At 37.6% G+C, this 26,210-nt stretch overlaps 1 protein-coding gene across 2 annotated transcripts; it reads left to right on the top strand.

Annotated features, from left to right (window-relative positions):
* Positions 1-3,864: 3,864 nt before the first annotated feature.
* Positions 3,865-24,893, top strand: KYAT3 (kynurenine aminotransferase 3). 2 transcript variants are annotated; one of them, XM_026057631.1, is made up of 14 exons: positions 3,938-3,963; positions 5,888-5,932; positions 7,020-7,078; positions 8,343-8,487; positions 11,851-12,000; positions 13,407-13,493; positions 15,092-15,214; positions 15,305-15,425; positions 19,461-19,537; positions 20,578-20,667; positions 21,310-21,496; positions 22,513-22,586; positions 23,024-23,110; positions 24,585-24,893. In XM_026057631.1, the coding sequence occupies exons 2-14, from the start codon at positions 5,888-5,890 to the stop codon at positions 24,645-24,647; spliced, it is 1,308 nt and encodes a 435-aa protein (XP_025913416.1). In that variant the 5' UTR covers positions 3,938-3,963; the 3' UTR covers positions 24,648-24,893. The 2 variants fall into 2 exon arrangements, with proteins under 2 accessions (XP_025913415.1, XP_025913416.1); XM_026057630.1 differs by lacking the exon at positions 5,888-5,932 and having other exon boundaries at positions 3,865-3,963.
* Positions 24,894-26,210: the final 1,317 nt, after the last annotated feature.

A 26,210-nucleotide genomic window follows, 5' to 3' on the forward strand; every position in this document is an offset into this window, starting at 1 on the left:
AGCTCGGTGCTGCCGGGTGCCGCTGCGGCCGGCTGCGCCCTGCTGCGGCCGGCCGTGCCCGGGCCCCGCGCCGCAGAGGTTGGCCGCCTCCAGGTGAAAGTGCGCGTTAGCAGGCAGGGGGCAGTGAACGCAGAAAAAGTGCAGTATTAAATGCAAATGCCAAAAGGTGCTATAGGAGGGGGGGAAAAAAGGCAAAACACCCACAACCTGGTTCCTCTCCTCAGTCCATATTGTAAAACGCTTATTTCTTCAAGCTCAGTTTTTTCCTTTCCATGCAGACTTTGGAAGAGGAAATAATAAAATGTTGTCTAGGATGACAAGTCCTTCACATACACAAGCTTTTAAGTTAACAGTGGGATATTTTAAGGATGCTTTGAGTATGAGTCAGGTGTTAGCAACAGGTTTCTTGGCTTGATCAGTGAGTTATCACCTTTACATGGTAGAAAAAAGTTTTGGAGAGGACTCAGCAAGATGGCACCCTTTCTGCAAAGTTTTCATCCTCCAGGCACGCATGCATGAAGGTACAGGCTTTCAAAGACTTCATGAAGTTCAGCTGAGACATGACATGCTTCTAAGTTTACATATCCAGCAAATATTAAATATAACACAGGTATAGCAGTGATTAAATGTGCATTATTGTGGAGCCTGAGTGACTTACCTTGTTTCTAGGAACTGCTACTGAGAGGTTTATTATCTGTGTTGCAGCAGTTATAAAGCACTATATGAGCTAAATGATTGTTAGTACGCAGATGTATCCAGAGAGTTCCCATCACAAAGTCTTCCTATATCTTCCAGTCTAGTTTAATTTACCTAATCTCCTGAGCTCCTGAACACAGACCCTTAGACTGGATTACCAGGCAGAATGAAAAACACATGCATCTTCCACCCAGCCCCACTAAAAACTTTTTACCATGTTGACCTTTCTGACAGTCTGCCTTCCTTCTCACTCTCCTACAAAAAAGGAGGCTGGCTGCAAGAGTAGTCGTTTTTCCTCTTTTTTTCTCTCGCATGTTGACTTTCTTTTTTTCTGTATGGAAGTTCAAGCATGAATTCCAGAAGGACTGACTATGAGTAAAAGTGAATGATTTCAGAACTTTGAAAATTAGAAAGATGAAAAATATTCCTAACTGTAAATTTCTGAGCTTAACAGACAYTGCTCTTGGCCAAAAAGCCATTGCCTGGTTCCAAGTCTACTGGAAAAAAAGACATTAATAAGGCTAAGAAAGAAGAATGTAATGCTCTTTCATTCCCCCACAAAAAGACCAGTGCATTTTCTGTGTGTGAAGAACCTTACAAGTTTTTAAAATAATTTAAGCAGGGTTTGAAACACCTCTATAGCTTCTAGTGCTGTGTAACTTTACTGTGCTGTAAGAAATTCTCCATCTTGATGAGAAAAACTTACAATATGACAAACATTATAAGCTGTCTCATGCAGAGCAAAGTCATTGACAAAACATGTCCAGAGGCAATAACTAAACGCGTGGTGATCCTAAAAGTAACAATAAATCATCCTCTTGAGCCTGTGATAGATTCTGGATTTATCACTTCTGGATGCCTTTGCTTACTAGAGTAGTTTAAATGGAAGTATTCGGTGTTACAGAAGAGAGAAGAAGTATTCTTAGAAAGAAAAAAAGTCGTAGAAGTAATTTATAGGAGGCTCTTCAGTCTAGGGGACACTAGTCTTGGCAGTGAGCGCTCTTGAGTCTGAACTAGTAAGTGGAAAAGCGGCACTAAGAGGTTTAAGTATGGTGGGACTGACGTTACATCAAGAGGCCTTGGCTTTCCTTATTGAAAGTATTCAACAAAATATTTTTTCCATTATATTCCTCATAAAATTTTTCCAATTTCTGCACTTCCATGATGTTAAAGATGAATATCAATTTTTACTTCAGGTATTTCAGGTACCTTTAGAGATTGACAACTCTACAGTGATACAGGTCTGCTGTTTCTCATGCGGGGCTGTGGTTTTGTATGATTGCCACGCTCTTTTTTGGTGCAGCATGACACTAATGCTAGAAATATTTACAAATGTTAATGCTTTTTCTTGAAAAAGTTAAGGGCTAGTTCTGCATGTAAGGTTTGCAAATTACTGGTTTCATTTTCTCCTTCTGAGTACAATTTGTGCATGTTTGTCACACTGAAATAACTACTGCAAATGTTTGCAGCATGCTGCAAGGGTAAGCCTGTCTTTGGTCAAACCATGGAAGAACAGCACTACTATTGTAGTCATATTACTCAGGTAACATACTGCTACTAGCTTCTAATTTTTGTCAACATAGGGAGAGAAATAGAGGCCCTTACAATCTTGTTGATTTCAAATGGTTATTATCAAAGATTTTGTTAGACATGCTAAAGGCTATTATGAAAAATAACTTAAAATGTATATACAGATCTTACTAAACAGATGTATTTTCTGTCTTTCACAATATCTGCTGACTGGTGTCAAAGATTTAATTGCTGTTTATTTTGTTAGCCATCCGGGCCAGCAGAGTTGCGGAAATTACTAGAGTATTTCTCCTTGTGAAGGAAGTATCAATGAATTACTTGCAGCTGGCAATACAGTGGGTTTGCATGGGTATTACTGAGGGTCTAAGTGAGTTAGCTAGAACCCTTATGGGTGGATAGTACTGTGTGAGAAAGATCCTAGTCTCACAGTTGAGACTGAGTTTGTAGTATTGGAATAAGAGAAAGGCAAAATCAAATTAGTTTTAAAACTTAACTCATTTGATAAGGCATCATTAAAAGCTTCTAAATAAGGAGCCTTTTTATTAACTCGCATTTAAAATGTAAAGAATGCTTTTTTGTTGGAGTAAAACCCTTCTTCTTAATGAAAAATTCATTTTTTTTCTTTGATGCTGAATTGTCCTCTCTACTTCTGTCTGCAAGGCTTGCATTGCATTGTTTTTATAGGCTACTACATTCCTCTGTTTCTAATACAAACACTGCATTTTTGTTGTTTTGGTTGTTGTTTTGGTTGTTGTTGTTTTCTTCATGTTTTCAGGTGTATAGTCTGGGGTGACCTGAAATGGGGTTATTTATTCTCTAAAGAGTAAGCCATGCAGATATTGCTGTGACATACTGTGTTTCTGACGTAGGTCTCTGGGTTATATTATTTTTCTCATATGAATTTCAGTCATTTTGACAATGTCATCCAATACTTGYGTTTAAAAATACATTCTAAAAGTAGCCACCTAAAGTACCAGCATTTTCTTCTATTTTATGGTCATGGATTAACATGGCTCATTTTCTCTAGTCAGAGAATGGTCTGTTACTCCACACAATGTCCTTTCTAGCTGTGGATTTTCTGCCTTGATAGATATTTGATGTTTGCCAAATCATTGCAGCAAAACTTGGTGTAGTTATATAAAGTGTGTAGGCCTACATCCCCAGTGCGACTGGTGATTTTAGTTCTCAGTTTTGGAGTGCCTGATTTGAAACACTCGAAAATGGAAACTGATTTAAAAATCTTTTTTTTTACTGTGCTCTTTTTATATTGTTTCTAAGATGGCCACTTTGATGGCAATTTTTATTACATGAACACATTTTCACACCAATTCTAACAGAGACTTCAACCTTTAATTGCATTTAGTCTTTATTTTCATTCAAGGAAAAGATCAGTGCTAGCAAATAGAGGAAACCTTCCTCAGAAACATTCTGCAGCCCGGTCAGTTAAAAAGTTTTGTCCTCTATGTTTAGATATATGATAAGGTAATAATTTTCTAGAACTGATTTCAGTGAAAGAAAATCATTGAAGGGAAGAGAGAGGAAGATCTGAGCTTTTAAAATTGCTTAGTGATGTGTAGGAAACTCATTCCCGGGGGCTGTAAGTATTTTTCAGTTTACTTATTTAATTATTGTGCAGGCATGCTTTTTGCTTCACGAAGCTTCTGTTGCCTTGGCATTAGAACACACCTACTACAGAGAGATTTGCCTTCCAAATCCATCAGGTTTTCAGCCTTCGCAGTAAGTATTCCTTGAACTTCATAGATTAAATTATTTCATGTAGTATCTTAGAGATGCACTAATTTTGTAAAGTTGCCAGTAAATACACATTAGATTGGGTCCAACTTTGGTTTTGAATTAATTTTTGTCAGGCAGTTAAGAATTCGTTGATGCTATTTGAGGAAGTCTACAAAACATTGTTTTCTATAGCTGTATTTTCTTTACTTCTTGTTTTATTGCTCCAACATTTAATATCTAGACCAAAATAAGTTACTCAAATCAGTCAAATATTTAACCATACAAGCGCAATGGAATTTGGCAATTATTGCTGTGTGTATACCTTTCAATTTTAAAGATGGAGCTTAAACTTTATTTTATACAGACTCATCTTAATTTCCCAGCTTAATTGCTTATGAGATTGTGTAACTTCATTTTAAGTCTTCTGGTTTTGCTGAAAGAAAACGGAGCTTTGCAACATGATAAGTGGTTGGAGGTCACACGCTTCACTGCATGTAGAGCATTGGAATATAAATTGCATTCCCAGGTCAGAGCAAGAGTTCACCTAGTCAACAACTTGTGTCAACCAAGGCACCTGTCAGATCTTCCGAAACAGGTGTTCAACCTTTACATAGGGCAGTTAGAGCATAGGTTGCCCATATGAGAAGTTTTCTTTTAACATGCAAGCCACTTTCGAGCCACTTTTGCCTGAGTCAGTTTTTCATATGCTGTAAGTATTTGTGATCTATTTAATGTAGTTGGATGTTCTCACTGACCATGCTGATATCTTATCCCTTTTTTCTTTTCTTTTTTTTTTCTTAATTCTCTCAAGCTCTTGGCTTCAGTTGTAGCTTTTGACATTGAATTTCACAGTTTAATTATGCACAATGTAAAAGTATTTGCTTCTGTCAGTATTAAACTGCCATTCACTTTGACCACAAGTTTCTTTGTATTATGAAGAAAGATAAATAGGAGCAGCACCTGACTTTCTGTCTAAAATGATCAGTGTTAGGGAAAGCAGAAGGTCACAGAGCTAGAGCTTGATGGGGAAATGCCTCATGTGCTTAAACTAATTGAGATGCTAACCCGTACCTAAAAATGGCTTGAAGATTATCAAGTGATGACATAACTGGACCAAAACAAAAAAAGAATCCAAAGAATTCTCATGACCTTCTAGAAGAAAGAATTCTACTTAATGAATGATTTTAAAATGTCAGCTAATTGGTTGACTTTCTCAAAGTAAAGGAATGCACTGGACCTGACCCTGAACCTCACATTAAACTGAATCTGTGAAAGCCTGAAAATTAACACAGCTCTACCTATTGTGTTCCATAACTAGTTTCAAGACACGAGAAAAAGTAAACAAGAAGGCTTGAATCGTTAAAAACTAACTTAAAATGGTATGAGAGCTTCATTAGGTAAAGGCTTATTTTATTTGTCAATACATTTTAGCTAGGGAAAGTTATTTAATACAGTTAAGATTTACCTTATGTTTAGTGATAAAAGTCCTGCAGTTGACAAGCCTTTAGCTTTTATCAAATTAAAACAATTTCAAGAAGAGTTGCCCATACGAACACACAGAATTCTCACTGCTAACTGGAAAGATTCAGGGTAAGACTTCTCATTCCTTGTAGTATGAGTAGTCTAGCATGTGAAAAAGGGGAGGGCTCACTGAGTTATGCCTGGGTTACTGATTTCGTATAGTACAGCCAGACATTAATCATATTTACCAGGATACCAACACTGGATTCGTCTTCTAAACCATATGTGCATTTCTGAGTAGATGCAGTTCATATTACCTAGTAAGAGCTCCCTCTTAACCATGGTGTATGTCCTGTGTCAAGAATTACAAATTCAGCTGTCCAGTTGTCCTAAATGGATTATTTTCTTTCTGAGGATAAATGAAAGGTGTTCTGTGCTTGATTCCTCTGGTGTTTGTGTCTCACAGATGAGGTCAGAATCAGATCCTCAGAGAAGACATGTGAACAGAGAAGTATGTTAATTTTATAGCTTCCCGTTCTTCAAATCATTATGTATATGGTAACTTCATTGTCATAAACAGGCAAACGTGTGCCTGTGAAACACTTCTAATACGAGTCATTCCCATTGATTCAAAGCTGAGACTTTGGCTGTAATGGTAACTCAATGTTTTTCTTTCTCAGATAATAGAGGCTAGAGTATGCTTTTTGAATCTTTCAGACAACAGTAGCTAGCAGTGGTAAAAGTCACTAAAATCAGTAGTCTGAGTGTCTGGAGTATTGAGTATCAGGGACTGATTTGCCTCATTAATTTCTTTCCAGTATCAGGATAGTTTACAAAGATAGAAATGGGCTTGTGCTGCCTTATTTTTTTGTCCATACGTACAAATAAATCCAAGAAAGTTTTTCCTAACTTTCTTTTCTTTTTTTAGCTTAAAAATACTAGACATGTCAATCCATTTTTATCTGCCTTTATAGGGAGGATTCAATGAAGGTCTGTTCTAAAGTAGTTTTCTAAGACTTTAATGGAAGAGCTGAATATATAGCAAAACTTAGGTTCTAATGTGGTTTTGCTGTGTTGCAAATAAATATTTAAAAGTTTTAATAGTCTGAATGAAAAGATGAAATGCCTTTCCTATTTTCCAGTTACTCATCAGTTTTACAAATATAATTACATAGAAAACATGCTTTCCAAACTGGATTAGGCAGGAATTGGGCCAGAAATATCTCTGTCTTTAAGTCTTTAGTGTATCCTAAAAAAAGAAAAAGAATGTTCAAACCATATTTTTTTCTTTCTAGGTCATCTTTTAAAGCTTTTGAGCTAAATCATGCCACTGCTCCAACCTTGTTCTAAGTTCAGTGGGTTTAGATAATGATGAATGAGAATTTAGGCCATTTTTGTGTATTTTCATGTTAGTCTGAATTCAAGCTATTATAGAAGCTTTGATGAAAGACCATGTCTATAATTTTGTGTAACTACTGAATTCAGCTGGCAATGGTATATTTGAAAAAGCATGAAGGAGTGTGTCATGCAGAATCCAACAATATAGCACTTTGTCTTTCTTAACAAAACTCTTCTGTCTGTATATTTTGATCTTGCAGACAATGCCCTTCAAACACAAAAACACAAGACGAATTGAAGGCCTTGATAGCAATGTGTGGTAAGTAAAAGAAAAATATCTGCAAATTTCAGAAAATGGCTGATATATTTTCTTTCTGAATTAATAATTATTGCCAATAAGCACCACAAAGGTATATAGCACTCCCTGTCTCTCCTGAAATATATTTGGCACCTGCCTAAAGGATAGAAGCAATGAAACAAGTTCTGTTAAAGTTGTGAATTATTTCTTTTTCTTGAGCTTTAACCATTAGGCTTAGGTTTCTGGATRTCTAGTAAACCACATAAGACAAGTATAACTCTTGGGCATGGTGGTATAGCAGACTTTCAAATTTAAATATTAATTTTGTTAAACAATGTATTTCAATTATTCTTGCTTTTTTGAAAACATGAATAGGACTTTTTTTTAACCACTATACTTGTCTTTAGAATATGGCCCCTTATTTTCAATATACCTTTTCCTAGGTATTAAATTAGTCTCAAATCAATATTAAATCCATCACTGACAAAAATGGGATTTTGTTAGTTGATAACAGCACCATATTGGGCTTGCACTAGTTGTACATGTGTGTATATATACACATGCTAGTTGTATGTATGTGTGTGTACGTGTAACACACACACAAGGTGCTTTGGTCATCCTGCCTGGGACTCATTGTTAGCAATTTCTATTTATTTTACAGAATTGTGAAGCTGTATTTTTTTTTGAAATCTTGTTAACATTTGGGCAGTGAGGAAAGGGTAGAATGCAAAGCTTACCCATGAAACAAGGAAAAAAAATTGATCAAGAATTCTAAAGTTAGTTTTTGACAGGGTACTAGGAACAGTTAATGAACAACCTGAAACAGTCTGTTGCCTAAAATCACTCAAAAAAAAAAAATTACAATGCTCTGAGATGACTGGATAGTTTAAATAACACCTTCATTTGACAAAATCTAGCCTTTAAATCATTTAATGCTCCTGTTCTAGTTAGGTCTACCTCATTTTGCAAAGAGGATAGTGTTTCATTTCTGCTCATATCCAGGGTTACTATATGTTTGTGTGTGCGCCCATCTGAACGCAGCTTTGCTGGAAAGAAAATTATTGTGTGGATGCAGAAAATAAACCTTTATTAAGTTCCCTCTGACTGCTGTGGTTACTTAACATTGTCCCAGCCCCAGCTTCTCAGTGTAAGCACTTTTACTTGAAGCTGTTTCCCCTGCTCTGAATTTGGCGATCTGAAACACTTCTTTTTGCCTTTTAATGCTGATGATGTAAAGGACAATTTTATCTTGTATGTCAAATTTAGAACTTTTTTTTCCCTTTAGGGTTGAATTTACAAAGGTGGCAGCAGATCCCTCAATTGTTAATCTTGGTCAAGGCCTTCCTGATATATCCCCTCCCAGCTATGTTAAAGAAGAGCTGGCAAAGGCAGCAGCAGCAGACAGACTGAACCAGTACACACGGGGTTTTGTAAGTACCGTGGAACTTGGGGGCCCAAGTTGGGTGGAAATCTTACCATGTAGAAAAATACAAGACTTTGCTTTAGATTGGTTATATCCGTAGTTCATACTCTTACATCTGAAATGTAGTTTTTCTAGTAGATTTGTCAGCTACTAACCAACATCCTCCATGTAGGGTTCTTAAAGGCAGAATCCTTCAGCAAGATCAATATGGTAGTGTGCATGTGGGATCGATTGTCACTGAAGATTCATACCAAGTCTATTCATAGCACAAAGAATATAAATTATACATTTGCCTCTGATTTTGCTCAGTATAAACCTGAATCCATAGGAGCATCGTAGAATGAGAAAGACATACTTGATATCAGCTGAGACAGCACCTCTAGAATCAGGAAGAGATTCACCCATAACATTCAGTAGGTTTCAGTGGGGATTAGGAAGTAATTAAAACAGTAAGTTTATGCCCTGAATGATAGTCGCTATCCATTGTACAAGTTGACATGTAGAATTTACCTCTTGAGCTGAGTATGAGCACGTGGCGTTTGTCATTCTCCAAGGCAGGATATTAAAGTGGACTATTGCTCTGGTTTAGTATGACTACTTCCTTGTCCTATTTGGTTTGTCTTTCTCAAATTTTGTGGTAAAGATAAACCATGTTGCCCAGTTGAGAATAATGTGTCAGGATTGCTACAAGAACCTAGGAAGTCTGTTTATATACGGTCTAATATGTTTCTAGAGGACTGTGTTATGCAGCCACAGGTAGGAAAGCATTGTTGCATAGAGCTGGTGAGCCAGTGACTGTGTAGGTAGTTGTGGAGTTGTTGTTTGTGTATTTCACCATAGCTTTTTGCCTGTTCTCTGTGAATTTGCATGCGTGAGAACTGGCAGAGAGCAGCGAGGGCCAGCAGCACCTGAAGGGACAGGGAGCTGAGCACGCTAACACAGCTGGCAGGGCAGGGGCCTCACCAGCCAAGGCCCAGTCCCGCAGCACCTGAGCAAGACAAGCAGGGCAGGCTCAGAGAAGGCAGCTGAGATCAGCCTCGGCAAGTTTATGGTGGGTGGGTCTGAGGTCAAGCCAGGAAGTCAATCTGCAGGTCAGGATGAGGCCTGGTGACAGCAACCGAGGTCAAACACACCCCAGTGATCACCAGGCAAATCCATGGTGACAAGGCAGGTCCAAGGTCAAGCCAGGGAGTCAGTCCACAGGTCAAGGACTGCATCAGCACAGGCAAGCTGGAGACCAGCACTCTACAGCATAGCTTGGGCAGGGACTGGCGGCCCCAGGCTGAGCTGAAATGGAGCCCTTGGGCCCGTGGGCAGCGATGGGTGGAGGCCCCAGGTGAGGCTGGTCAGGACCAGTAAGGCCTGTTAGTGCACTGAGGGCCCTGACAAGAATGGAGAAAAAAATCCCCACTGAATGCAGTCTTAATACCATCCCGCTTTGGGTCACTTTGTTTGGGCACTCTGTTTTACCCTGGGGGTATATGTATAACTGGGGTATATATGTATAACTTGAAAGTATAAAGCAATTGTTTAATGGCTGACACACACACACAAAAGATAGTTGGGGTTTATTGAACTTCTGGAGTAAACATTAGCATGTTCACCACCCCCAATAAGACACCTGAAAAGTCTTTGCTGGCCATGCAGGCATCACTGAGGAGAAGAGTGAGTCTCCACAGCTCCCAGCCCTGGAAGGGATCCTGTGTTACTGATTTGCCATCATCCCCAGAAACTGTCAGCACTAATGACACTGAGTGGTTTTTCCTTTAGGGTATTATACCTTTCCATGTCGGGTTTTTCCTCTTGGATCCTTGATCTACTAACAATCCTCATCTCAATAGTCATATGTCTGTCTGTAATTTTACCTTTCTTATCTTCTTGGAGAGTTTCTCAAAGCTCTTTCTCACAATTTAGCAATTTCCTCAGAAGTCTGGGCAATGTTATGGAGGAACTTTGACGCAGGGGAGAGGTTACAGAGAGCATCGGCTACAGTCTCTTCCAACAAATATCTGCTGACTGATTCCCCCCCCAAATTTTCCAAATCAGGGATAAGTACAATTTTGCCAATGCATGCAATTATTCAATTTTTCTRTCACTTTGTTCCTTAGTCCCAAACAACTTGGTAATTCCTATGATAATTATGAGCATTTTCAGAAATATTATACTATTGATAGAAATTAAAGAGGAATTTTTACCACTATTCACATCTTCAGCTTTTGAACTTCTTCTAAACCTTCTGCACTAGGAAGGTTTTTGAGCTATCCACAATATTTATGGATAGCAAATATGGGAGGGACGAATATGAGTGATGCACATCCATTTGATAATTGAGACATTGTCTCAATTTCTGCAGTGCTTAGACCTTTCACTGACTGCAGGGCTATGGCCTGTAGAGTGACCTCACATGACTTGGGTGGTGCAGCATTCCTGTGTAGTTGACACACTCATGGCAAGAAGTGGCAGTCATTTGAATCAACAATGATTGGCAAGCTTTAATTTATGGTAATGTTTTTGTTTACAAAAGGGTTCATAATTTTGTACCTTCAGTGTTCATATTTTAGAGAAGGATTTTTTTTATAGCTGCATTTTTTTCATTGAGCTCCTTTCTCTCTTTCTACCAAGTATCCAAAAAAAGAAAAAAATTTCACAACAGGAAACCTGTAGTTTTCCTGAGTAACAGAGCTGTGCCTTCTTATTTCCGTATTGTATATGAGCTTTATTTCCTGTTTGTTTTCTTGTTCTTTGCATACTTTGGAAAGAATAARCTAACCTTTGTGATCCTGTAGGGGACACAAATGGCAAATGGTGCTCTGAGATTTGGGATATCATTATTTGAATTATCATTCTGCTCATAAGTGCTGTGTATCAGCAGTACATAAACAGAATTCAAACATTTCCCTTGTGCCAAAGAATTTTTAGTTGAGATGGGGAAATAAACAGAAACAGCTTCAGAGAGAGACATGGGCAGATAGGAAAGAGACTCTAAAGAGGGTGAGGATGAAGTGATGTGAAAGCATTTTCTCCTCTCCTCTGTCTCTTGTTCCAGCTCTTCTTTAGGCTGCTGGGAGCTTTCCTGAAATGTGATGATAAGATAGAAATTCAAAAGCATCAGATTTACAAAGAATTTCCTAGTAGAAATGACGGAATTGAACCCACTTTTCTTCCCCAACATGCAAAAACTTCTTTAAAGCACGCTACCTGTTAAAACCCACTAACACTGAAGGCCCATCTTGTATTTTTCTATTTTAAAATGTATTATTTTGATACATGTGAAAAAAATCAAACATGGCCCTTATACGTTGTCAGTAACACTTGGCTTTTTACCTAAGAAGGAACACACTGATCAGTTGCATTTCTTTGCTTTTAACAGGGACATCCATTGCTGGTGAAAGCCTTGTCTCAGGTGTACGAGAGAGTTTGTGGAAGGAAGATTGACCCTCTCACAGATATCTTGGTGACAGTGGGAGGATATGGATCTCTCTTTAGTACAGTACAGGCATTGATTGAAGAGGGAGATGAAGTAAGTTTTTATTAGAAATATTTACTTACACTCACTGAAATGAGAATTTGCCTATTTTTTCATTTGCAGTTATGTTGGGGTTGCTTTTTGAACTCCATTAGTTTGACTTGTTGCAGGAAGTAATTCAGACCTCTGAACATCTGTCTTACAGTTTCAGAAGCTGTGGTTAGGAGATGCTGGATGTCTTTCCTACCAGTCACCTGCTTACAAACCCCTTTCATACTTACGATAACTGTAGCAGTTTCTATATCACTTACTGTTTGGTGACACAACACTCATTAAGTTCTTGTTTGAAAAAACTTGTGGGCTGTTGTTTGCAACAGAAAACTAAGTCTGGCACAAAGTATTTGTGGTGTTTGAATAACCATTATATATCAAGTGCTCTTTTGGACTATTGCATGGTTACAGCATAGCAGGGGAAAAAGTACACATTTTTAAAGAAAGGATCATTTATTTACTGTATTAACTGTGATGATTCATCCCTTCACTGCTGATCTCTGCCTCTTTGCTAATGATATGAAAAGTTATTTTGGGGGAATGTTTACTTATGTCTGCAGTGGACAAGAGCTTTTTCTTTTGTCATGCCTTTTCCTTTCAGTATTTTATTGGTTTTACTTTTGTAATGTGTTCTTATCTGTATCTTCTCTTTCTTCTCTGTTGCTCTGATATTCACTTCTTTTTTTTATGGTTGTCTACTATTGGCCTTTGGTTTTGTTTTTTTTAATTTTCCTCTTACATAGGGCTAGCCTCTATAAAATTTTCTTTGAATTTGTCCTCTCTTCCTACCTGAACGTTTTCTTCTGATAAACTTTGAGGTCTTTAGCCRTTCTTCTGGGACTTGTAGATACTTGGAAATATCAAACTAGTGGCTACTGCACATTCTCAGATCAAGTGTGTCCAGCTATCATTGGACATGATAGGCCAGTGCGCCCTAAATATGTCTTAACTGCATAAGAATAATACTGGATGCTGCATAGTAGAACCAATGTGTTCAGAACAAAACCTCGCATCCTACATAGCATGTGCATACTTAATTTCACCTGGGATTTCGTGCATGGAATTAGGGTGGCCTGCTATGACTCAGCCATTTGCCATTGTTATTGTTCATCTTTGCCTTGCCCCTTCACATCTGCCTGTACGACCAACCACTCCTAATGTCGTATGCTACAAGCTGTACTGTGTAACTCTAGAAGAACTCTATCTGTTGTCTAAAATGAGTAGTACTAATCACACTTAGACTGAGGGTATTGCTATATGATGTCCTAACAGAAGGAACATTTGCAATGTTAGATCAGGATGGAGTGTGAGAAATGCTATCAAGTTATGTCACCAAAATAAATCTGAAAATATGATGGTATCATGCACTGCAATTTCTTTGTTTCTGATACTGGTGATTGTTGTTTCAGGTATTAATAATAGAGCCATTTTTTGACTGTTATGAGCCAATGGTAAAGATGGCGGGTGCAAAGCCTGTTTTTATCCCTTTGAGAAATGTGAGTAGCTTTTTAAAAATTATTTATCCTATAAAACATCTCTTCTATACCCAATAAAGTTTTATGAACACCTTGTAGGAGATACTCTTTTGTATAGTTTTTCATAATACCCAATTATATTAAAATGAGATAAATTGCTATAGTGTAAGTCTGAGGTGATAATAACCCAAAACATTACAGATAGAATATTTTATTAGTGTAGGAAAAGGTAGGGCATTCTTTCTCATCTACTTTAGTTTGTGCATTCTGAAAGCTGATCAAGATTCCTTTTTGGGATGCCATCGGAAAAACGTTTTCATTGCAAATAAAGGAAGGGTGATCACATATCACTGCAGTTTGTGTACCTGCTGTTCTTTAAAAGATTTGGTTTCTGATCCGCTCAGCAACTCCTGTAATGACAGAATATCATTCCTTTTCCAAAATCTGCTTCCTAAATTAGGAGCGATCATGCAATAGACATATTTGCCATATGTACTAGAATTACTGTTTGTTTATTGGTAAAAAGGAATAATTTTGGTATGGGTTAATTTTCAAAGAGTGACTTCACTGATAAATCTGTTAGCTGGCTGTTGTGAAAGGATCAGAAGGCTTCAGTTCTTTGGAACAGTCCAGGGTGGTGGGATCAGAGCAAGCATGTGTCGCCCTGCCGTGCTGGGGAAGCTGCTGTGCTGGCACACTGGCAAAGAGAGGAGACAGAGCTGACACCATCTGGTTGCTTGGTACCGCTGACAACATGCTGGAAGCTTGCAGGGATTGTTCTGGACACAGAGTGCTGATACTATTACTGTTGGCTTGGGTGACTGGCAGCCTTGCTTCCTGGCTGAGGGGCTCTTTGGGTTGGACTGTTGTTTGAACACTGTGAAATCAGAAGAACACGCAATCAGAAAGCCTCCAGGAATGCAGTGGGAGTAGGTGAGGCTATTCTGGGTGCCCTCCTGCTAGGGTGGCTTTGAATGTGATGGGATTCCTTCATGTATTTTTTGTTTCACACCCTTGTTTTTGGTCTTGCTCCCTCCCAGTAACATGCGGGTGTCAGAGAGTTAGTGTGGCCGTGGTCTTTGCTTTCTGCAGACACTGACCCAAACTTCTGTCATCCTCCTGTGATACTGCAGAAACTCCAGAGCCTGAATGGCACAGATTTTTAACTCTTTGGCTATTTCCTTGCGGATAAGGAGGAGGGGAAGACCTGAAGTTCTGGTCCAGTGATGATCAGTCCTTCCAGCCAAGCAAGCACATACTTTCTAGTGCCTGGGAAGGCCATATACTTTATTGTAATGTGACTGGACTTCCTGCATTACATGCTATATGGTCAGCGTGTGTGTAACCAGATCCTGGAAACCAGTCTACTCACTGTGTATGTGCTAAATAGTGTGAGGATAACCTTATCTATTCCTGGGGAGACCCTAAGACAGACAGTAGCCAAGAGAGGACTGCTGCTGTCATCCTAATTTATCTTGTTCTTAGCTGTAAGCTCCTCCTGGGATAGCAGGGCAGGTTGGAGAAGTTAGCACATATGGTTAGGGGACAGGATCTGAGGGGCCATAAGCTGGGTATCTCTGTTTAGACTGTAACATGTGTGGTATTTATTCTTATTTTAGAAAAATAATGGAAACTCTGCATCTAGTGCTGATTGGGTCTTAGATCCCACTGAACTTGCAAATAAATTTAATTCCAAAACAAAAGCAATTATTCTGAATACCCCGCACAACCCTATAGGCAAGGTAAGAGTCCTGCTTTAACATTGCTATAATTTCAGAGTATGCCTTGAATACTGTGATTAATACATTGGCCCTTACTTTCTTGCATCCCAGGTATTTACCAGAGAAGAGCTCCAGATGATAGCTGATCTCTGTATTAAGCATGATACGCTGTGCATCAGTGACGAGGTGTATGAATGGCTGGTCTACAAAGGAAATAAACACATTAAAATAGGTACTGATTTTTTGTGGCATCTTAGAGGTGGATGTGGAATGGTGTCGTAAACATGCCTCTCGGAGATAATGGTTGGTGCAAGAAGTTCATACTTCAAGCTTTGTCTGTTTTAAAATGATTCGACTCTAATGAGACGAGCCCCTCCCTTTTCTCAACAATATTTTGAAGAGTAAGGATAGAATTTCCGAAAGCTCTAAAGTGACTTAGGAGCAGACATCTGTAGAAACCAGGGGGACTGATACTCATAAATCAGTTATGATCATTTGAATATTGCATCCTTATTCAGTTACTTTGTTGCCATGACAAGTGTAACTGCTGTTCATGTATATATACTGGACTGTGCTTTGCTGCAGAGCTAATAAAAGGAAGAGGAATTAAACCTAGAGATTATCAATGAGGGAAGTGTATAATGAGGAACTCCATCATTTTTGCTCCACTGTTTAAAAAATCAAAAGAGGTATAAAGTGAAAGATTGTGGAGAGCTAGTGTGCTAACACTGTCCAAAGTGTAGAGACAGTGTTAAAATAATGGACATTGCATTTGATGAAGTCCCTGTGTGGGCGGTGTGAAAGTATTCTAGTCTTCAGGCAGTATTGCTATAGGGCTAAAGCACCATTGCAAGGACAAGCCAGAAAACCAATCATGCTGTCACGTCAGTGACCCTAGTGTTGTTTTGCCTCTTAATGCCTTATCCAGGTTCCACTGCAGTTAATGGAATTACTCCCGTTGACCCAGAACGGTGGATCCAGTGCAGGTTACCTAATTTCCTTCCCCAGTCCTGCGAACATGAGCAGTGTTAGTGAAATATACGTCATACATATACTACATATGTAGGACTGTAGCTACATGTGCTACAGTTAAGCGTATGTGTAAAAGTTTCTAGGGTTGGGATCTTAGCTGGGATCTGTTGATGTATTTGAGCTGACTAAAGTAAAAGATTTCTTTCTTGTATGTACAGACATTTCATTTCTGAAGGTATCATCTTGCATGAACTATCTTTTAAGAAGTGCTTATGGTCATAATGAAGGCAGATTTCAGCAGGGTACAACAAAGCCGTCTTGTTGAGATTAAACAATGAAATCAGAAGGCATAAATATAACTTAGACATAAAAGCTTAGCTTTTTTCCTGGCTGGGCCACTGATCTAATGCTGAATAACTTTGTTTCTTTGCTTCAGCTCCCTATCTCTAAAATGACAGTAAAATAAACTCTTCATTAGTGAGGGCTACCCTGGAAGTGGCCCTGTAAAAACTCTTTCTTATAAATAATAACAAGCAAATTGTATCTAAATGACCTTGCAATACTTATTCACTCAGCTACATAGTTGCTGATCATACAGCTGCAGTACATTGATTGTATTGGCCATGCGTAGGCTATGAGTCTATTTAGAAGTGCCCTAATTTCACAGATGTTGTGGTGGCTTGATAGTAACGCCTTCCAGAAGACTTTCAAACAAGGAGGAACGGGGACRTTTTGGGTACATTCATGTGATAGGAAGTGATCTGAGTCAGTTTATCCTAACAAGTTACCACAGTAACTGATTATGCATGCCTTATCCTGTTCCAATTACAAAGTAAAGTGAGTTAGCATAAAGCTTTCTTCATGGGCTTAACAGGTAGTTCATGCAAATAGCTGTCCTCAGAACCAAAATCTCTGTGGGTGGTTTAAGGTAATCCGTTTCCCTTTGCAATGGGAAGAGGTCTGAACACTCGCATTGTCAGTTATACTTTGTCTCAGTGGACAGGTGGTGAGTTCTTAAGATATAGTAACTCTGTTGTTCGTTAATATCAGTATTATCATTGTAATACTTCAAATCATTTCCAGTTGAGCAAAAGGCATTCTGTTGTTTAAAATATCATCAAAAGTGTTTTTTGCAATGCAAGTTAAAGCTTGGACAGTTAGGCAGCTGAGTTTAGGAACAAACGCTCTAATAGATCCAATGAAATCATCTTTAAATTCATTGTTAAAATGACCATAAAACTTTCAGGGTAAAACTGTAAACAATAATGTTATTTCAGTAAAAGAAATAATATCTACTCTTGTTAACTTCAATTTCTTAGATTTTATAAGTTTGCATGAAGATAACCCAAGAAAAAATGAAGATATTTCATGGTTTAGAAGCGCCAGTGTTTCCATATTAACCTTTATATGTTCCATCAAATGCAGTGACACCTCTTTTGTGAGAGATGCAAAATGGATATTGCATCAATTCGCAGGGTGCGATGGTAGTTCTTTAATATAATTTAGCAGGGGTTGCAGATCATAAAATGAGCATAGTCTTTGTGCTGTCACTGAGGTAGTTTTCTCTAGTGTAAAATGCTTCATCACGTCTCTCATCATTATTTAACTTCTTTTAAACTGTAAACCTCCTCTAAGTAATGATTAGAGTTGCACTGGCATATTTAGAGATCCCATATTATATCTGAGGATTCTGAACAAACATCCCAACAAGCTGAGTGCCAGCCCAGCTAACAGGCTTATATCTTAACAGGTTTTGTTAGTTTGTTAGTTTTTAAATTCTGGTCAAACTTGATTATGTTGTCATATAGTGATGCTGCCATATGGTGTGGAAGAATTTCCCTATTTAAAACTTGATGCTTGTAAAAGGAATGGAGCTGCTTCTTCCCCTGCACCATTCTGCTGCTGCTATTGTTTGAAATGCTCTTGCATTCTGTCTCCAAGGTTGAATTCCTGTGACTGTGTGGCAAAACAGTCTCGCTAGAGGGCATTCGCTTTGAAATTCAATTCTTTTTACAGTCTGTGAGAGCTAGTTTGGTTGACTTTAGGAAGTCGTGTATAAATACTCTTGACTTAGCTAACTAGAAGATGCATCTGTTCAAAGTGCCTTTTTGTTTTCAAGGTCACCAGGTAGTTGAGTGAATATGGGTGGGCTAAGAGGAATGTGAGTCTTTTCTGCTAAATGTTTTGTTTCTCTTCTTGGCAAGTGTGCTCAGCAAAATACAATACATGTTTTCAAATAAGTGCAATGATTTAGGTCTAATGCAGATAACTGCTACAAAAACTTCCTCATGAAATTCAGTGTTTTCATCTGGAATACCTTTGTCCCCTGGTCTCCCTAGAGAGAGGATTTAACAATCAAGATTCAGTGGTAATGGTTCTGGTGTACAAATGTGGTAGAGCCACGTGCTGTTGACCACTGCTATTGCTGTAACTTTATGACCTTACCTAACTTTGTGTCTCAGACTTCAGTGTGTCTAGATTAATCTGTTTCTGTCGAAAATTAGTTATGTTAAAGAGTCCAACTAGAGCTTCCCTGAGGCAGCATACAAAAAAAAACCCTGCAACTGCATGAAGAGACCTTTACTCTGTCATCTCCCTTGAAAGGAAACGAAGGTTTTTGGTTTGCTAGCAGATACAAACACAGAGACAGAGACAGGCCTCCGAGCATCCTTCAGTCCTTGCAGACATTTGCTTTTATTGCTTGAAAATGCCATGCCTGTTCAAATTATATAACAAAACTTAAAATCTTTGTTCTCCCTGCTGGTGTTTTGTTTGTCATGGCATTGGGTTCTGAGTTAGAGATCTTAGTAATTCTTTTCTCTTTCTGATTTCTGAAACATCCAGCGACACTGAATTGTTTGCCGGACAATTCTGTTAAAATGGCTGGCAGTGACTGAGTTAATGTTGTGTATGGTGCTTATTATCAGGCATCAGAAATAACACTGTATTGAGATGAAAGGTAGCCACTTCTCAGATCATATCTTCCTTATGAAAAATTATGTGTCTTAGCTGACGATAACTACCATGTAGTTTTCACTGACTGTGCCTTTTCTTATTTTCTACCTCTTCTTTTTCCTTTCATTAATTTTCACCTTATTTTCATGCCAAAATTCATTGGCTCATATATTCCTTCTAATTTGTTACAGTTACAATTTTAGAATATTCTTATTGCTTGCTTAATATGCTGCAATGATATACGAGGATATTGCAGCTCTTAGTTAGGGGCAGTACAGTTTTTCTAATAATATGGAATAGTGAGTATGCTYGTAACCAATTAATTTTACTTTATGTACAGCTACTTTGCCAGGTATGTGGGAAAGAACAATAACTATAGGAAGTGCTGGAAAAACATATAGTGTAACTGGCTGGAAGGTAAGAAGAATGAATGTAAGAGTTCTGTTATATAAATAACAGAATGCATTTATCACACTTAAAAAATCACTATTTTTGTGGCCTGTCTTTTGAAAGCTTCTGTCAAATCGATGTCTCTCCAAAATCTGAAGATAATATTCAGATGGAACAAGTCTATCTTGAAYATCCATATTTTAACCCTGTTCTTATTGCTTTATAAATAAGCTCTTGTGAGAAAAAATATGAAAAAGTATCAACACCATATGATTTGTTCAAAACCAGTCAAGATTCTTGGAGAAGACATGGATATTATCATATGCAGTTTTGTGGTGATATTTCCAGATTGTGATAATGGTTATTTTAATTATGTTATTAAAATAACTATCTGATTATTTCCATAAATCAGTTAGTAAACTGTGTAACAGACCATTATTGTACACTTAAGTATTTTATCCCACAAAAACTGAACGTATGATAAATTATAATGCTACATTTTGGAATGGTCTAAATCTTTGCAAAATCTTTAATAATAGTTTGCTTGACTTTAAAATACATATTAGAAAGCAAGCATAACTGTTTAACCGTTTGGCTGCTAAATTCTTCATCATCTGTGTTCAGACTGAACCATGACACACTGTATCTGAGTTGCATTTGGTTTAGATTCTGTTTGATTCAGTGATGAGCTGTTGGTTTGTGCTCAGACTAGCTTTGGCCCATGAGCCTATGAGATGGAAAGATTCTAAAATAATTAGGGACAATATTCCTAATAAGTGCTTGGTTTGATTTCTAGCTCTTGTTATAAAGAGTTACAAGTTTGCTTAGTACCCTTTGAGAGATGGGGATGAGTCAAATTTTAACTGTTGTCTCGCATCTGGAATTTCTTAATGGTATCACTCGGCAACCTTTGTGTAAACCAACTCTTTACTGAATTCTTTATTGAAACAAATTGACTACCAATTCTTAAAACAGAAAACATTAAGACATTTGCTAATTTTAATTCTTTGTTARTTCCTAATAACACCATTGCTGTAAGTATAACATATACATGTTTTCTCCCTTAGCTTGGTTGGTCTATTGGGCCCCAGCATCTGATAAAACATTTGCAAGTTGTTCAGCAAAATACACTGTATACTTGCCCAACTCCATTGCAGGTAGGTACAGATAGAGCAGAGGAGGTAATTTTCATATAGCGCCTGGCATAAACCTGTAGGCATTACCATGATAAAATACTGACCATAACAATGAATTTTGAGTTGTCAAAATATATATTCTGGGGTACTGGAAGAGGAGACAAATTTGATCATCTGACCAAACATTTAGAAAAAAGACCACAGTCCTGCATCTTCATTTATCTATGAACTGCTCCTTCTTGCATGAAACATGACAGTATTAGTGGTTTCCTAGCAAWTATAAATAAAGGTTATTGCAATAAGGTTTTGGGTTGCTGAGAATTATCTCTATCAACTAGATCACAGTTTATTTACTAGTACCCTATGATCTATTATTATCAATAATTAAAGCTAAACTTAGCTCAATTTAGATTGTAAACTCTTGTGGCAAGAACTGTGACTTCTGTGTGTGATTAGGGCCTAGCAAATGATAGGGTGCTTTGGGTGTTACCACAGCACAAAATAAACAAACAGACATTTGGATGTAGCTTGTCTCATTTGAATATGCTGATTTTCTTAATGAGAGCCAGATCAAGGCAAAATYCACATGATTTCAGTAGGAAGTGCCTGAGTGTCCATGGGTATACTGAGTGTACGTGAGTATTTTGAACATTGTATTTGCAGGAGGCTTTGGCACAAGCTTTTTGGATAGACTATAAACGCATGGATGACCCAGACTGCTATTTTTACTCGCTGTCTCGAGAGCTGGAAGGCAAGCGTGATCGGATGGCTCAGCTACTTCGAGAAGTTGGACTGAAGCCTGTCATTCCAGATGGAGGATACTTTATGATTGTTGATGTTTCTACATTAAGTTAGTAAAAAGTTTATCAGACGGGATGGAAAGCAAATATTAAGATGGGAATGCAACTTTCATTTTAAACTATGTTCTCATTTCATTTTCTCATAACATTGTCAGAAGTACTAATTGGAACTGAAATTTTCTGTTTGGCCTTAGCCTGGAGGTAGATTTTACAAGCTTCAGCAAAACCTTTGTGATTCTAACTACTGTCCTTGCTTTGCAAAGCTTTTGAAAGGTTTCAGAGATGTGCAAATAGGAAGGGTAAAGGAGATGGTAAAAATATTTCTATTTTTGAAAGTTCTTTGATTATGAAAACATTTGGGAGCCAAGTACCTGTTTTAATATCCTGGGTTTGTACTCATTTGTACTTTCGCTTTTTCCCCCTTAATCTGAAGTCATGTGCTGAACTGTCTTTGAGGCATTCTGATTTTTAAACATTGTTAAAGCCCACCAAAATTTACAAATCTTTTTGGAAATTCAGACTATGGTAACTCTGGAGGAAGAATTCCATCAGGGGAATGGTTTCTTATTGGATATCTTTCACTGACTGGTTTTAATGGCACTTGTCATTCACATAGAAATGTTTAAACAAAGCTGAGCCTCACAATGCTACCACAATGTCAGAAAATTATAGATACCCCAGTTTTACAGATGAGAGAACTGCAGCAGTAGCAGTGATTATTGCTGTCCATGTTGTGCAAAAAGGACATTCTTCAGTGCTCTCCAAACTCCAGGTCCCTTAGTCATCCAGACTTGATGACTTCTTGGAGTATTGCATCGTTCTCTTCCAAGCTACATCCCTGATTTTGCTCTTCATGGAAAGCAAATGCTCAGGTCAGAGTGGAAAGATGCAYATCTGTTGGCCTGGTTTAATCTTTAAAACATATTTTTAAATTACATTTTTTAATAAAAGCATATGTCTTTGTTCTTAAGTATTAACTATAATAAAGTGCTGTTAATGAATGCCTTCCTACTGGAGTCTAGGAAGTCTTACAACGTTATGTTTGTTTTCTATTTAATTTTTTTAGATGTGGATCTCTCCRATGTGGAGGAGAATCAACCTTATGATTATAAATTTGTCAAATGGATGATAACATCTAAGGTAAGGTGTCTTAGTCATACTCTAAAGTTTTAGAAATGCTTGTCTACTGGAAGCAAGAGAAGTGTAACTGTACTTATTAAATAATGTAGTAGAGATACTACATTCAAAATATTGTTTGGTGTTCATGCTAACTGCTGGAAGTGATGTGGCTAAAATATTGCTGAGTATGCTGAACACAAACCTGCAGAGTACATTTTAAATCCCAACTTTTGTTCCTTCTGCACACTTAAATGCTAGTTGCAGACAAGTACCTTTGAACCGTTTTGCCTAAGAAAAGTGATTTGAATTTAGTTAAGCATAGCTTTGCATGCAAAATCAAACCTAGTCTTTCACTTGAATGTAGGGAGGGAGAGTTCTAGAAAATGGAATAGTAAAATCATCATTTGACACTGATTTTTTTATTTGTGTATAACAAATATTTCTGTTTTATACTTCAGAAACTTTCAGCAATTCCTCTTTCAGCATTCTGTGGTCCTGAGACAAAAGTGCAGTTTGAAAAATATATACGTTTTTGCTTCATTAAGGTAAACTTGTGTCCCAGGAAGAATCAAAAAATAGAAATCAATGAATGTAAAAATCTGCAATAGGCTGCTTGTAACATTTTTTCCCAGGATCTCCTGAGTTTTATGATTTTAGTAGCAGAAAGTTAGCTTGGTGTAAAATTCAACATAAAGTAGCTTCAAATATCTTTTTGCTGAGGGACTTTAAGTCCTAAATGTGGGTGACATGGTTAAGAAGGGCAACAGGAAGAAAACAACTGGGTGGGTAAGCCTTTTTTAGCTTATTCTGTTGATTTAAAAACATTCTTGGCCAGTGGTGACAATGAGAGTGGATGACACAGATATCTCATTACTATCTATCAAGATGACTTCTATAATCCACAGTAAGGATTAATTCCTTTGTATAGTAGAGAGGTATACCCCATGTCCAGTCAGTTTCAAACAACAAAACAAATCATTAAATAGGTGAGCTTCAAGTTTAGCTCACTTACCTGAAAATACATAGGGTTTTAAATAAGCTCCAAATCACAAAAGAAAATAAAGACATAAAAAGGAATCTTATGTGTTTTTTAAAGGAGACAGAATTGAGAAGTTGTGAACTAGCTGACTCTTGTCATTTTGCGAGCACCTCCTTTTCCCATATTCTTCTTCCTCCCATTTCACCCACTTGCTGAGTCTGTTTTTGAAAATACTGAAAAACTTTGGGGGCAGCTACATAAACTTTGGCAAACCTATTTCCCTAAGATCTTATTCTTACTGTTCTGTCACAGAATCAGCATAATGGCACATGTGCCAACCCCTTAACTATTCCATGTACAGATCAGAGCCTTAGCTTGGACCACTAATGAAGGGGAGTTTCTGCTTGTGTTATTAAGTTATTATGATGAGGTATAAAGGCTATAATATAAACTGAGCCAGTAACAACCAGGATGAAACTTGCTAGTTGTAAACGTGGCTTGCCYGGTATGAAGAGATCCAATCAGGCCAAGTTAAAGGCTACTTGTATGACTAAGCAGTTGTAGCCAAGCCACAGAACTGGCCAGTGGATAGATTACCCATATTTAGAGGGATTATGTTTAAGTAGTTCACAGCATAGCTTGACTGGTTGTATGGAGATGTAAAAATCCTAACTGTACAGATTAGCAAACTATGCATAGCATGTTTCCAATATAGAGCAGCCAAGGTTATTACTGCATAAATGCCAGGCATTTATGTAAAAAGTGTCCACTTTCATTAAATTTGATAATGCGCATGCTGAGAAAAATACACTATCTTTTTAACAAATACACCTGAAAAATATTTGCAAGGTATTAACATTGAATTCTTTGTGTTGTCCAGATCTGCAGCTATAACTGTTAATGTAAAACTGACTGTTTGGGATATTCACATGATGCAAATGAATCTGCCAAATATTGATTTCAGATGTTATAATCATGACTGCTACTCTGTTTTCAAGAATTCTCTACTTACAGTAATAGTGATATTCCTTGTTTTGCAGAAGGACAGCACACTAGATGCAGCTGAAGTGATCCTGAAGAACTGGAATAAACAGATAGCTTGATTTTTTTTTTTTTTTTATCAACTCTTCAGTCTGGTATAATTATCTTACACTAGGGCTTTTTATTGCAAATATAAGAACAAATTACTTAGTACAGAATTAATTTGACATTGTAAATAACTTTGTGCTGCCACCTACTGAGGAGTTAAAACAATGATTTACTCAATGTGTGTAATTTTCAGTCTTTTCAAAATCATTGAGCTTTTTCCAAAATAATCTACAGGCTCCACATCTCTCACTGAAATACAAAGATTTCTAGGACTCTGGGTAAAATAAATACATCATATAGGTATTTTAAGGCTTACAGGAATAAAATGGGAGGTGTTTTTGGTGTGAGGTAGTATAGAAACTAGGGGTAAGACTTAAAYGTTGTGGTTTGTAAGACCTAATAGCTGCCAGTGGAGGAAAATTAAGACATGCCTCAGATCAGATAATTGCAGTGACTTTCTACCTACCTACCTACTCTGTCCATGCACAAATTGTATCAGTTAAATAAAGTGATTGAGTTAAATCAATGCAGTGTTTATATATAGGCAAGTTCTAAATGTGCTGAGCTGCATAATTAATATTTCATTTTCCCACAGTAGTCAAGTTTACTGTTCTGAAGGCATTCAGTCCTCAATAAAATTTTATCAGTGTGGCATCTAAAATACCTATATATTTATTAAATGGGTGAATCTACAAAGCAAAATAAAAGACCTTGCCCTAGAGACTCCTTTGCAATCAAATGTACAGTGACATAAATAATCCTATAATTCTTTTTTCATTGTTAGTGTGTTCACTGTAGCCACAGCCATTAGTAACTTCACACCAAATTTACTTCAAAACTTATTTTCATGCTTGGGGAGGCATGGAGATGGGCCTAATACTGTGCTATGGAGCTCAACTAACTATGAGTATTTCAAGCTCAATGGATAAGGGGCTGTTTCAGAAGAGATCAATGTGGAGAAATCCTTTTTAGTTGCCTCCTCTTTGAGCTGTCTCTATGATCTTTTCATCTCTGGATGGGTTTCCCTCCAGCAGAAGCAATCAAGGTAGGTTGCCTTTTAAGGGTGTATGTTGTAATCTCCGTGTTTTTTCATTCTTCCCACAGGCCTTCTAGGGAAAAGTTGGAACAAATTCAATACCTAATTTTGCAAATGTCTTGCTCATTCTGTAGTCATATAGCTGGAGTCTAATTGAGTTCTATCAGTCTGTGATTATGGCCAGTGCCTAAAAAAAATTGTATGGAAACTGGACTGTGATAGCAGCTGTTAAGCTTCTACTGACTAAAGATATCAGTACCTCTTCTTGGTCTTGGTCTTTTGGGAATCCAGTAGCTGGGACTTCTGTTGTCTGTTTAGCTGTCTTGCACTGCCACCCCCCAAACCTCACCAGAAAAAGATTGCTTGGTATTTTTCAGGGTGGGTGTAGTCTTTGTATAGAAAAATCAATTTGGTAATTAAAATGACTCAACTGAAATTCCAGCAGGGATTTCATGGGGAAATTCCTAAATAAATCCCCAGAAATTCCAGGAGGAACTATCGTTATAAAACAGGAAAATTCTGTGAAATCTACACTGTATTT

Source organism: Apteryx rowi, unplaced genomic scaffold, assembly GCF_003343035.1.
Source record: "Apteryx rowi isolate R43461 unplaced genomic scaffold, aptRow1 scaffold_14, whole genome shotgun sequence".
Taxonomy (NCBI): Eukaryota; Metazoa; Chordata; class Aves; order Apterygiformes; family Apterygidae; genus Apteryx; species Apteryx rowi.